Source organism: Heptranchias perlo, chromosome 24 (assembly GCF_035084215.1).
Source record: "Heptranchias perlo isolate sHepPer1 chromosome 24, sHepPer1.hap1, whole genome shotgun sequence".
NCBI lineage: Eukaryota > Metazoa > Chordata > Chondrichthyes > Hexanchiformes > Hexanchidae > Heptranchias > Heptranchias perlo.
In genome coordinates this window covers 46,572,572-46,586,071 of record NC_090348.1, presented here as the reverse complement: position 1 = coordinate 46,586,071, position 13,500 = coordinate 46,572,572, and the positions used below count along the sequence as shown (strand labels likewise).

Sequence of the window (13,500 nt, the reverse complement as noted above, 5' to 3'; positions counted from 1 at the left end):
TGAGCTGTTTCTGAGCGATGTGATGAGGCATTATATCATTGCAAATCTTTTTGTAATACCCAAGCTTCAGCATCATTTTAAGCACGACTTCTTGATTTACCTCGTCCTCGTCCTGTCTCCTTATTGGTGTCCTGTGCTGTAGTCTTCTAAACAGAAAAAGACAGTTTCATTTTTTTTTAAAAAAGAAAAGTTTTGGTTTAATTTTCTTGGTGCGGAGCAAGAATGGAAGTTTGAGGTGAACGGATTACTCAAACGGAGCGTTTACTATATGTTTCTTGCTATAAACAACTTAAATCTCAGGGGGGCTTGCAGATATTAGCTGTTTTGCCGCGAAGAAGTCACTTCTGGGTAAATAGTATTTTTTTTAGACTGCCCGAATCACTGCTCAGGAAGTTGTTACTTCCTTTTAAAATATGTTTTGTATTTGAAGAAGAAAAAGGGTTTCAAATGGAAAATCTCTGGTCTCCGGGCCTACAACCCGCCAAAATTTTTTTTATTCGTTCATGTGATGTGGGCGTCGCTGGCGAGGCCGGCATTTATTGCCCATCCCTAATTGCCCTTGAGAAGGTGGTGGTGAGTCGCCTTCTTGAACCGCTGCAGTCCGTGTGATGACGGTTCTCCCACAGTGCTGTTAGGAAGGGAGTTCCAGGAATTTGACCCAGCGACGATGAAGGAACGGCGATATATTTCCAAGTCGGGATGGTGTGTGACTTGGAGGGGAACGTGCAGGTGGTGTTGTTCCCATGTGCCTGCTGCTCTTGTCCTTCTAGGTGGTAGCGGTCGTGGGTTTGGGAGGTGCTGTCGAAGAAGCCTTGGCGAGTTGCTGCAGTGCATCCTGTGCGCCGGTGGTGAAGGGAGTGAATGTTTAGGGTGGTGGATGGGGTGCCAATCAAGCGGGCTGCTTTGTCCTGGATGGTGTCGAGCATCTTGAGTGTTGTTGGAGCTTCACTCATCCAGGCAAATGGACAGTATTCCATCACACTCCTGACTTGTGCCTTGTAGATGGTGGAAAGGCTTTGGGGAGTCAGGAGGTGAGTCACTCGCCGCAGAATACCCAGCCTCAAACCTGCTCTTGTAGCCACAGTATTTATATGGCTGGACCAGTTAAGTTTCTGGTCAATGGTGACCCCCAGGATGTTGATGGTGGGGGTTTCGGCGATGGTAATGCCGTTGAATGTGAAGGGGAGGTGGCTATACTTCCTCTTATTGGAGATGGTCATTGCCTGGCACTTGTCTGGCACGAATGTTACTTGCCACTTATGAGCCCAAGCTTGGATGTTGTCCAGGTCTTGCTGCATGCGGGCTCGGACTGCTTCATTATTTGAGGGGGTGCGAATGGAACTGAACGCTGTGCAATCATCAGTGAACATCCCCATTTCTGACCTTATGATGGAGGGAAGGTCATTGATGAAGCAGCTGAAGATGGTTGGGCCTAGAACACTGCCCTGAGGAACTCCTGCAACAATGTCCTGGGGCTGAGGTGATTGGCCTCCAACAACCACTACCATCTTCCTTTGTGCTTGGTATGACTTGAGCCACTGGAGTTTTCCCCCTGATTCCCATTGACTTCAATTTTACTAGGGCTCCTTGGTGCCACACTCGGTCAAATGCAGTCTCAATATCAAGGGCAGTCACTCTCACCTCACCTCTGGAATTCAGCTCTTTTGTGCATGTTTGGACCAAGGCTGTAATGAGGTCTGGAGCCGAGTGGTCCTGGCGGAAGCCAAACTGAGCATTGCTGAGCAGGTTATTGGCGAGTAAGTGCCGCTTGATAGCCCTGTCAACGACACCTTCCATCACTTTGCTGATGATTGAGAGTAGACTGATGGGGCGGTAATTGGCCGGATTGGATTTGTCCTGCTTTTTGTGGACAGGACATACCTGGGCAATTTTCCACATTGTCGGGTAGATGCCAGTGTTGTAGCTGTACTGGAAACAGCTTGGCTCGAGGCACAGCTAGTTCTGGAGCACAAGTCTTCAGCACTACAGCCGGGATGTTGTCGGGGCCCATAGCCTTTGCTGTATCCAGTGCACTCCGCCGTTTCTTGATATCACGTGGAGTGAATTGAATTGGCTGAAGACTGGCTTCTGTGATGGTGGGGATATCTGGAGGAGGCCGAGATGGATCATCCACTTGGCACTTCTGGCTGAAGATGGTTGCAAACACTTCAGCCTTGTCTTTTGCACTCACGTGCTGGACTCCGCCATCATTGAGGATGGGGATGTTTACGGAGCCTCCTCCTCCTGTTAGTTGTTTAATTGTCCACCGCCATTCACGACTGGATGTGGCAGGACTGCAGAGCTTTGATCTGATCCGTTGGTTGTGGAATCGCTTAGCTCTGTCTATAGCATGTTGCTTCCGCTGTTTAGCATGCATGTAGTCCTGAGTTGTAGCTTCACCAGGTTGGCACCTCATTTTTAGGTATGCCTGGTGCTGCTCCTGGCATGCTCTTCTACACTCCTCATTGAACCAGGGTTGATCCCCTGGCTTGTTGGTAATGGTAGAATGAGGAATATGCCAGGCCACGAGGTTACAGATTGTGCTGCAATACAATTCTGCTGCTGATGGCCTACAGCACCTCCTGGATGCCCAGTTTTGAGCTGCTAGATCTGTTCTGAATCTATCCCAATTAGTATGGTGGTAGTGCCACACAACACGTTGGATGGTGTCCTCTGTGTGAAGATGGGACTTCGTCTCTACGAGGACTGTGCGGTGGTCACTCCTACCAATACTGTCATGGACAGATGCATTTGCGACAGGTAGATTGGTGAGGACGAGGTCAAGTAAGTTTTTCCCTCGTGTTGGTTTGCTCACCACCTGCCGCAGGCCCAGTCTGGCAGCTGTGTCCTTCAGGACTCGGCCAGCTCGGTCAGTAGTAGTGCTACCGAGCCACTCTTGGTGATAGACATTGAAGTCCTCCAACCAGAGTACATTCTGTGCCCTTGCTACCCTCAGTGCTTCCTCCAAGTGGTGTTCAACATGGAGGAGGACTGATTCATCGGCTGAGGGAGGACGGTAGGTGGTAATCAGCAGGAGGTTTCCTTGCCCATGTTTGACCTGATGCCATGAGATTTCATGTGGTCCAGAGTCAGTGTTGAGGACTCCCAGGGCCACTCCCTCCTGACTGTATATCACTGTACCGCCACCTCTGGTGGGTCTGTCCTGCCGGTGGGACAGGACATACCCAGGGATGGTGATGAAAGAGCCCGGGACGTTGGCTGAAAGGTATGATTCTGTGAGTATGGCTTTGTCAGGCTGTTGCTTGACTAGTCTGTGGGACAGCTCTCCCAATTTTGGCACAATTCCCCAGATGTTAGTGAGGAGGACTTTGCAGGGTCGACTGGGCTTGGTTTGCCTTTGTCGTGTCTGGTGCCTAGTGGTCCGATGCCAGGTAGTCCGTCCGGTTTTATTCTTATTATGACTTTTTTTCGCGAGATTTTGCAACTGAGTGACTTGCTAGGCCATTTCAGAGGGCAATTAAGAATCAACCACATTTCTGTGGGTCTGGAGTCACATATAGGCCAGACCGGGTAAGGACGGCAGGTTTCCTTCCCTAAAGGACATTAGTGAACCAGATGGGTTTTTACGACAACCCAGTAGTTTCATGGCCACCATTACTGATACTAGTATTTTAATTCCAGATTTTATTTAATTAATTGAATTTAAATTCCCCAACTGCCGTGGCGGGATTTGAACTCATGACTCCAGATTATTAGTCCAGGCCTCTGGATTACTCGTCCAGTAACATAACCACAATGCTACCGTACCCGGTCTCCGCGCTCCTCCGATTCTGTCCTCTTGCGCATCCCTGATTTTAATCGCCGCACTGATGGCACGGCCGCCTAGGCCCTAAGCTCCGGAATTCCCTCCTTAAACCTCTTCTCTCGCCTTCTTCTTTCAAGACGCTCCTTAAAACCCACCTCTTTGACCAAGCTTTTGGTCACCTATCCTAACACCCCCTCATGTGGCTCGGTATCAATTTATGTCTGATTATCGCTCTTGTGAAGCGCCATGGGATGTTTTACTACGTTAAAGGCACAATATAAATGCAGGTTGTTGTAATATTCAGACGGTGCAGCCTCATTGTCGTCTTTGGTTTCAGGTCTGCTGGCCCGAGGAGCGTAGAACGATGGCCATGCACCCACGGAGGATCCGGTTGAAACCATGGCTCTTGGCGCAGGTGGACAGTGGACACTACCCTGGGCTTCAGTGGCTGGATGACGAGCGGAAACACTTTCAGATCCCGTGGAGGCACGCCACCAGGCATGTCCCCACACAGGAGGACGACAACACCATTTTCAAGGTGAAGTGGGCAACTCTGATAAAACCCGTAGCTTAAGGGTTACAGAACCAAGGCGGGTAGATGGAGTTAAGATACAGGTCGGCCGTGATCTAATTGAATGGCGGAACAGGCTCGAGGGGTTGAATGGCCTATGTTCCTGTGTTCTGGTTTGCTCTGTGCCGAGTGCTTTTGTTGTAAATCGTTCCGTTTCCTTTGCTTCCGAGAGCACGTCCATTTAACAGGGTGACTTGAAGGGGTTGTAATTTTGACCTAACTTGCCGGGCGGGAAACCCATGGGATCGGTTGCATTGCTGGTTTTACACCACGGCCAATATTACTCTCCAAAACCAGCGTTGCACCCGATCCCGTCAGTTTCCCGACAGGCAGGTTAGATTAAAATTGTCCCCCTAGGACTCTGGACTGGGGAGAGGCAGGTACAGTGATCTAGTACAAGCATTTATAAATGCGTCCTTTCTTCAGTAAGTGTCCTGTTCAGTACAGACCGATACGTCTTCACAAAGAGCCACAAGAGCAATTACAAAACACTGATAATAAACAGGGATCTGTCGAAACTAAAAACAAGATTTGTTCTGCTTGCCTCTGCGACCTCATCTTTGGTCACCTCCCTTAACTCTTCTCCCAATTCATGTTGGTATCTTGTGATGTAGGTTGATGGATAAATCTTGGCCAGGACAACTGGTTCTTATTCAGAAAGAGCCGTGGAATTCTTTTAAATCCACCTAGGCAGACAGGGTCTTGGTTTAATATCTCATCCGAAAGGCGGCAGCTCTGAAAGTGCAGCGCTTCCTCAGTACTGCACTAAGGTGTCAGCCTGGATTATGTGCTCATGTCTCTGCAGTGAGGTTTGAACCCACGACCTTCTGACTCAAAACAACAACTTGCATTTATATAGTGCCTTTAACGTAGGAAAACATCCCAAGGCGCTTCATGGGAGTTAATCAGACAAAAATTGACACTCAGCCGGAGAAGGAGATATTAGGAGGGGTGACTAAAAGCTTGGCCAAAGAGATAGGTTTTAATGGAGAAGCTCAGAGGTGAGGGTGTTGGCACTGAACCACGGCTGACAGGTAAGTTGTATTTGTTTTATACTAATTCACACCAGTCCTGTTCTCCCATCACCCCTGTGCTCACTGACCTATGTTGGCACTTGGTCCGGCAATGCCTCGCTTTTAAAATTCTCATCCTTGTTTTCAAATCCCTCCATGGCCTCGCCCCTCCCTATCTCCCTAACTTCCAAGATCTCTGCACTCCTCCAATTCTTGCTTCTTGAGCATCCCCGATTTTCATTGCTCCGCCATTGGCGGCCGTGCCTTCAACTGCCTAGGCCCCAAGCTCTGGAATTCCCTCCCTAAACCTCTCCGCCTCTCTTTCCTTTTAAGACGCTCCTTAAAACCCACCTCTTTGACCAAGCTTTTGGTCACGTGTCCTAATATCTCCTCGTGTGGCTCGGTGTCAAATTTCTGTTTGATGATCGCTCCTGTGAAGCGCCTTGGGACATTTTACTATGTTAAAGGCACTATATAAATCCAAGTTATTGTTGTTGTTTTGTGAGTGACCTTGCGTTCTTTCCGAACCCAGGCTTGGGCGGTGGAGACGGGGAAGTATCACCAGGGGATTGATGGGCCGGACCCTGCAAAATGGAAAGCAAACCTTCGCTGTGCCCTCAACAAGAGCCGGGAGTTCAAACTGATTTACGACGGCACCAAGGAGACCCCCATGCAGCCATACAAGATCTACCTAGTGTGTGACATTCAGCAGTCCAATGGAGGAAGCATCACTCCAGGTGAGGGTCGCGGGAAAAACCCCGAGTCCCATGGCCTCCTCGCCATGTTTTATTCAGCCCCCAAACATAAGACTCATTTGCACCGTAAATTCCTCCCGCTTGCCATTTTCTAACCCCTCCCTGGCATTAGTGCAAAAGTTTATGACTTATGAATGATGTGCAAGTACGGTTAGCCTAATGGTTATGGTACTGAGCCAGCAACCTAAACATTGTGAGTTCAAATCCCACCGCGGCAAGAGGGGATGTTGAAGTCAATAAACGTGATTAGTTGTGGGCTGACGCCAGAAACAAAATGACCACAGAAGCTGCCGGATTGTAGTGAAAACCCAACTGGTTCTCTGACCAGCCACACCTAATCCAATCCAGCCTACACGGGACTCCAGTTCCACATTACGAGTTTGACTCTGAATGTCATCGGGGCAAGTAGGGATTTCTGCCTCGTCCGTGTCTTCCCATCAAATCAATGGAATAAAAAAATTGGGCAAGTTCCACCATCTCCAGTTAAATCGCAGCCGCAGGGTGAGGGGCACAAATACAAACTAGGAAGAGGCAAGTTCAGCGCTCATATCAGGAAGTACACAGAGTGATTACTTACCTGGAATGGGCTCTGAGCAGGCGAGTACAGCGGAGGGAAAAACTCTGGAGTCATTCAAGGGGCAGTTAGACATTGTGATGGGGGGATTGTAGGTTTCTAATGGAAGGATGAGCTAGATGGGATGAATGGCCTCCATCATCTAGATTTATCTTTGTGACGTGGCCAGTTCTCAACAAGATATTGACTGGAATAGCACCCAGAAAATGTAATACCTGGAACACAAGAACTGTGCTGTACTTCAACATCCAAAAAATCTGCATGGAATACTGGGACTAAACCTCATATTCCCCTTCTCCTGCCTGTGGGTCTCTATCTATCTATCTATCTATCTATCTCTCTCTCTCTTTCCCCCCCCCCCCCCCCAGACAGTGTGGGTGAGACTCTTCACTCCCGTTCTCCTGCCTGTGCGACCCTCTCCTGGGTAGTTTAATTACCTGGTTCCTTATCCTTTCTACACTGAAGTTCAAAAGCAGACCAAGCATCACTTGCTAATGCGAGGTTGCTGCATTAAGCGGTACAAATCTTTGCACCATCTCCAACCCGTTCTGTGCTATCAGCAAGTACCAGGATCAATCTCGTGCGACATCTGTCAGGTTACAGTTGTATCAGGCTGTATCCCTGTTGCTGTGTAATCGGATGTATAAAATAAAACCCAGCGTTCTTATGATATTTTCGAAAGCGAGCCAGCTTGTTGCTATCCCTTGTTGAAAGTCTCTCATAGAATCATGGAATGAACTGCACAGAAGGAGGCCATTCAGCCCATCATGCCTGTGCTGGCTCTTTGAAAGAGCTCCCAATTAGCCCCACTCCCCTGCTATTCCCCCATAGCCCTGTAAATTTTTCCCTTCAAGTATTTATTCAGTTCCCTTTTGAAAGTTACTATGGAATCTGCTTCCACCACCCTTTCAGGCAGTGCATTCCAGATCATAACAACTTGCTGCGAAATTTTTTCTAAAAAAACCTGCAAATGTTAGAAGTACACAGCAGGGGAAAGAGAAAGGACGGGGTAAATGTTTTGGATCTGACCCTTTGTCAGAATTAGAATTCTTTTCTGGGACGAGTGACTGAATCCCAATATTCCTTTAATTATTATCTGACGTCTCTTTCTCTTTTTTTTTGCGTTCAGAGGCCAATGACTGCGAATGGGACAATGAGGAGGAGGTAGGTGCGTTTTACCACTCTTCCAAAGAGTAGGCATAGGCATGATGGGCTGAAGGGCCTCCTGTGCTGTAAGATCCCTTGATTTGCATGCGCATCTGAAAGAAACTGACATTCCGTAGAGTCTTGACCTGCGGTTTGTAACGTTTGATACCCAGAGTACACTCTGTCTCCGGGAGTAAGATCCCTTCTAACCTCCGCAGCATCCACCCATGGGGCTCAAAATATTCTTGATGGTTCGGGGGTTTGTTCTCCCAGGTCAGCATTGAGTTTCCAACACTGCACTTGGCCAGTTTAAATCTGATTTCACCCCCGCCCCCACTGACAGTGCTGACGGTCCTGGGGTATTGGTAGCCCATTTCCCCCACCATACTTTACCTCGCCATTTTTCTTAAGAACATAAGAATTAGGAGCAGGAGTCGGCCATACGGCCCCTCGAGCCTGCTCCGCCATTCAATAAGATCACGGCTGATCTTCAACCTCAACTCCACTTTCCTGCCCTATCCCCATATCCCTTGATTCCCCTAGACCCCAAAAATCTATCTATCTCAGCCTTGAATATACTCAATGACTGAGCATCCACAGCCCTCTGGGGTAGAGAATTCCATTTCCATGTGCGAACCTTGAAAGAAACGACTTGCATTTATCTAGCACCTTTCACGACCTCAGGACGTCCGAAAGCGCTTTACAGCCAACAAAGTACTTTTTGACGTGTAGTCACTGTTGTGATGTAGGAAACGCAGCAGCCAATTTGTGCACAGCAAGATCCCGCAAACAGCAATGTGATAATGACCAGATAATTTGATTTTCTGATGTTGATTGAGGGATAAATATTGGCCAGGACATTGGGGAGAACTCCCCTGCTGTCCTTTGAAATAGTGCCATGGGATCTTTTACGTCCACCTGAGAGGGCAGATGGGACCTCGGTTTAATGTCTCGTCAGAATGACGGCACCTCCAACAGTGCAGCACTCTCTTAGTGCTGCACTGTGAGTGTCAGCCTGGATTACGGGTTCAAGTCTCTGGAGTGGGACTCAAACCCACGACCTTCTGACTCAGAGGCGAGAGTGCTACCCACTGTCACAGCTGACCCAGAGTGCTAGCCGGCTATTGAACTGTGGAGGGTATTGCAACATGCCCCATTCTGTCATTATTCGACTCTTTCCAGAAAAAGCCATGACATTTGAGCTTAAAGGGTTAAATGATGAGGGCAGGTTGCATGATCTTGATTTGTATTCCCTTGAATTTAGAAGATTAAGGGGTGATCTAATTGAGGTGTTTAAGATGATTAAAGGAGTTGACAGGGTAGATGGAGAGAAACTATTTCCTCTGGTGGGAGAGTCCAGAACAAGGGGGCATAACCTTAAAATTAGAACTAGGCCGTTCAGGGATGATGTCAGGAAGCACTTCTTCACACAAAGGGGAGTGGAAATCTGGAACTCCCCCCACCCCCTCCTCCAAAAAAAGCTGTGGACGCTGGGGGTCGCTTGGAACTTTCAAGACTGAGATGAGTAGATTTTTGCTGGGTAAAAGTATTAAGGGATATGGAGCAACAGCATGCAAATGCAATTGAGGTACAGGTCAGCTATGATGTAATAGAATGTTGGAACAGGCTCAAGGGGCTGAATGGCCTCCTCTTGTTCCTATGAAGCCAGGGTGATTTTTCCTCTTCCTAGCCAAGAGAGCAAGAGAGGCACACACACCTTTGTTGTATAAAATGAAAGTTTCACAATGTTTAACAAACCTTATCGCCTTGACCGATTGTTTCTCTTTCTTTCCAGCAGCAGCTCCAAGTTTTGTTCCCATCAATGACGTTGGAAGGTGAGAACTGGCTTTACCATTGGCTTTTGTTTGTTTGGCAGGGGATCACGGGGAGGTGAATTATTTTGACTTGATTGAGGTGGAGAGGTTACTGCTGGGGAATGGAACACGCTCCCTCTACACTGTCCCATCAAACACTCCCAGGGCAGGTACAGCACGGGTTAGATACAGAGTAAAGCTCCCTCTACACTGTCCCATCAAACACTCCCAGGGCAGGTACAGCACGGGTTAGATACAGAGTAAAGCTCCCTCTACACTGTCCCATCAAACACTCCCAGGGCAGGTACAGCACGGGTTAGATACAGAGTAAAGCTCCCTCTACACTGTCCCATCAAACACTCCCAGGGCAGGTACAGCACGGGTTAGATACAGAGTAAAGCTCCCTCTACACTGTCCCATCAAACACTCCCAGGGCAGGTACAGCACGGGTTAGATATAGAGTAAAGCCCCCTCTGCACTGTCCCATCAAACACTCCCAGGGCAGGTACAGGGTTAGATACTGAGTAAAGCTCACTCCACACTGTCCCATCAAACACTCCCAGGGCAGGTACAGCACGGGTTAGATACAGAGTAAAGCTCCCTCTACACTGTCCCATCAAACACTCCCAGGGCAGGTACAGCACGGGTTAGATACAGAGTAAAGCCCCCTCTGCACTGTCCCATCAAACACTCCCAGGGCAGGTACAGGGTTAGATACTGAGTAAAGCTCACTCCACACTGTCCCATCAAACACTCCCAGGGCAGGTACAGGGTTAGATACAGAGTAAAGCTCCCTCTACACTGTCCCATCAAACACTCCCAAAGGCCAATGTCTGACCCACTGCTCTACTGGGTCCTTGACTTTGTTTTTAAGAAGAGTATTTTCAGTTTTATTTTTCCTCTTTTTTTTCTGATTTGTCCCATATAGAACAGCCAGTACCAGGCAGTGTCAGCCTACCGCCATACCCAACCCAGACTTGGCCGAAACAGGAGGTTACAGTGCCTGATTCCTGCATGAACGGAGGACTAGCTAACCCGACGCTCCCACAGGGGGACCTCTCCCACAGAAACCTTGGTCATGGCGAACACTCTCAGCCCAACCTCGCTCATGGAGGCCTCATTCAACCAAATGTACCTCCAGGAGAAATCGCTCAAGGAACTCTCAATCCACTCCCAGCGCAGCAAGTCGACCAGTTCCCATCGCTGACGACGTCAGAAATGTTTATCAACTCTCTGCCGTGTAAGTTGTTATTTCTTTTTGTTGGTCGGGGAGGATGGAGGACAAGTGATCATAAAGATTTCCGCCTGACTCTGCATTCAGGAGGGGCAATACTTTGTAAAGAATCATTCCATGTCTCTTTAAAACATTTAGGGGTAGAAATACTCGGGCAGCAGTGCTAAATGGGCGTTATTGCAGGGCCGCCTGTTATACCCGCCATTTGGTAGTGAGTCCTATTCAAGACAGTGGGACTGACTCTCGAGCTGGGAGTATAGCCGGTGGCTGATATGATACCGCCCGTTGAGGGAGAAAGGAATAGAAGGATAAGCTGATGGGATTAGACGAAGTCTCGTGTGGGCCATAAACACCGTCACAGACCAGCTGGGCCGAATGGCGTGTTTCCATGCTGTACATTCTGTGTAATTCTATGATTAACCGTCCAAGACACATTTTTACCCCTTTTTAAGCCGTTAAGAAACAGAGAGTTTGTTTGCATCACAGCTGAGCTTCATCCTGCCCTGACTGAACATCTGTACAAGTAACTAGCCAGCAGGACTCAGAACCCTGGGTTTTTTTTAACCCCTTCCCCCAACTCCAAGAAAGGACGTATTTATTTAGCGCCTTTCACAATCTCAGGACGTCCCAAAACACTTTACAGCCAATGAAGTACTTTTTTAAAGTTTAGTCACTGTCGTAATGTAGGAAACATGACAGCCGATTTGCACACAGCAAGATCCCACAAACAGCAATGAGATAAATCTTTTTTAGTGATGTAGGTTGAGTGATAAATATTGGCCAGTACACTGGGAAGAACTCCCCAAATATTCTTTAAAATAGTGCCATGGGATCTTTTACCTAAGAGGGCCGGAGTTGCCACCTTTTGGATGAGACATTAAACTGGGGCCTCAGTTTAATGTCTCATCCGAAAGGCGGCAACTCCGGCAGTGAAGCACTCAGTACTGAACTGGGATTTTGTGCTCAGGTTTCTGGAGTGGGACTTGAACCCACGTCCTTCTGACTCAGAGGGGAGAGAGTGCTACCCTCTGAGCCACGGCTGAACATTATATAATAATTTGGTTGCTGTCGCTCCTGCAGAATGAGCCTCGTTAACCCCACATAGTTCTCACTGTCTCTTTTTCTCTTCCCCCGAGGCAGTGACTGACCTGGACGTAAAGTTCCAATACCGCGGCAAACAGATGGGATCGATGATCACGGTCAGCAACCCTCACGGCTGCCGCTTGTACTATGGGGACCTAGGGCCCATCCCAGACCAAGTGGAGCTCTTCGGGCCCATCACCCTGGAGCAGGTCCGTTTCCCCAGCACAGACCAGGTCTCCCACCAGAAGCAACGCTTTTACACCAACCACCTGCTGGATGTCATGGACCGGGGTCTGATCCTGGAGATCAACGGACAGGATATTTACGCCATCCGCCTGTGCCAGTGTAAAGTGTATTGGTCGGGACCCTGTGCTAGTGGGGTTGTGGGGCCCAACCCCATCGAGAGGGAGAAGAAGATCAAGCTCTTCAGTTTGGAGAACTTCCTCAGTGGTGAGTTGGCCATCTTTAAAACACTGTTGATTATTATTTGTGTGTGAATTTTGTGTTCAGCAAGGTAAGGGATGTTGGAGCTGGGAATGGAATACTTCCCACTTTGGGCACTCGGTGTCGGCATCAAGCAATCCCAGCTCGGGTATAATGCAGCTAAATACAGTGTACAGCTCACACTCCACTTCATCCCAACAACTGGCTTCAGTCCCGACCGCACCAGTGTGTATACAGCGTCTCTCACATCATCAGGACGTCACAAAGTGCTTTACAGCCTATTAAGTACTTTTTTTTTGATGGGTGGTCGCTGTTATAATGTAGGAAATCTGACAGCTATTTTGCGCACAGCAAAGTCCCACAAACAGCAATAAGATAATGACCAGATAACCTGTTTTAGTTAGGTTGGCTGAGGGATAAATATTAGCCAAGACGACGGGAGAACCCCCAGCTCTTCTTTGAAGGAAACCTCGCAATCCCGCACTGCAGAAGCCGGGCCGGGAGGAGACCCGAATCAATGAACTCCATGTGGCAACAAAATTCATGTTTTTAAGAAATGGGAAAGAGATTTTGGGTTAAAAGTAGGGGTTGTCAAAGTTACCTTTTTAAATATTGCCACTTTCCCAGGAACACTCTGCAAATATTAACTGAATCCTGGGGACACCCCCCCGCCCCCCCCCCCACCACCCCTGCAAATATTGTCACAATCCCGGGGGCTACAGGACTAACAATCCAGAGAATGTGAGTTCAAATCTCACCATGGCAGTTTGAGAATTTCAATTCAGTTTTTAAAATCAAGTAATAAAATTCCAGTGTCAGTAAAAGTGAAGCTGTCGGATTGTCGTAAAAACCCAACTGGTTCACTAATGTCCTTTTAGGGAAGGAAACCTGCCGTCCTTACCCGGTCTGGGCCTAAATATGAGTCCAGTTCCACACTAAAGTGGTTGACTCTTAACTGCCCTCTGAAATGGCTAACAAGACACTCAGTTGTATCAAACTACTAACCGCTGATTCAAGAAGGCTCACCGCCACCACTTTTTCAAGGCAACTAGGGGATGGGCAATAAATGGCGGCCTTGCCAGCAATGCCCACATCCTGAG

General features: G+C 48.3%; 1 protein-coding gene across 3 annotated transcripts in view; it reads left to right on the top strand.

Annotated features, from left to right (window-relative positions):
- The window catches only part of LOC137341768 (interferon regulatory factor 6-like), a 57,484-nt gene that overhangs the window by 20,927 nt on the left and 23,057 nt on the right, over positions 1–13,500 (top strand). For 2 of the 3 annotated variants that reach the window (XM_068005254.1, XM_068005256.1), the window contains exons 2-7: positions 4,104–4,304; positions 5,883–6,087; positions 7,809–7,843; positions 9,621–9,660; positions 10,568–10,879; positions 12,014–12,406. In XM_068005254.1, the coding sequence (XP_067861355.1) occupies positions 4,131–4,304; positions 5,883–6,087; positions 7,809–7,843; positions 9,621–9,660; positions 10,568–10,879; positions 12,014–12,406 (1,159 nt within the window). In that variant the 5' untranslated portion in view covers positions 4,104–4,130. The remainder of the gene's footprint in view (positions 1–4,103; positions 4,305–5,882; positions 6,088–7,808; positions 7,844–9,620; positions 9,661–10,567; positions 10,880–12,013; positions 12,407–13,500) is intronic. The other variant, XM_068005257.1, reaches the window with a different exon arrangement.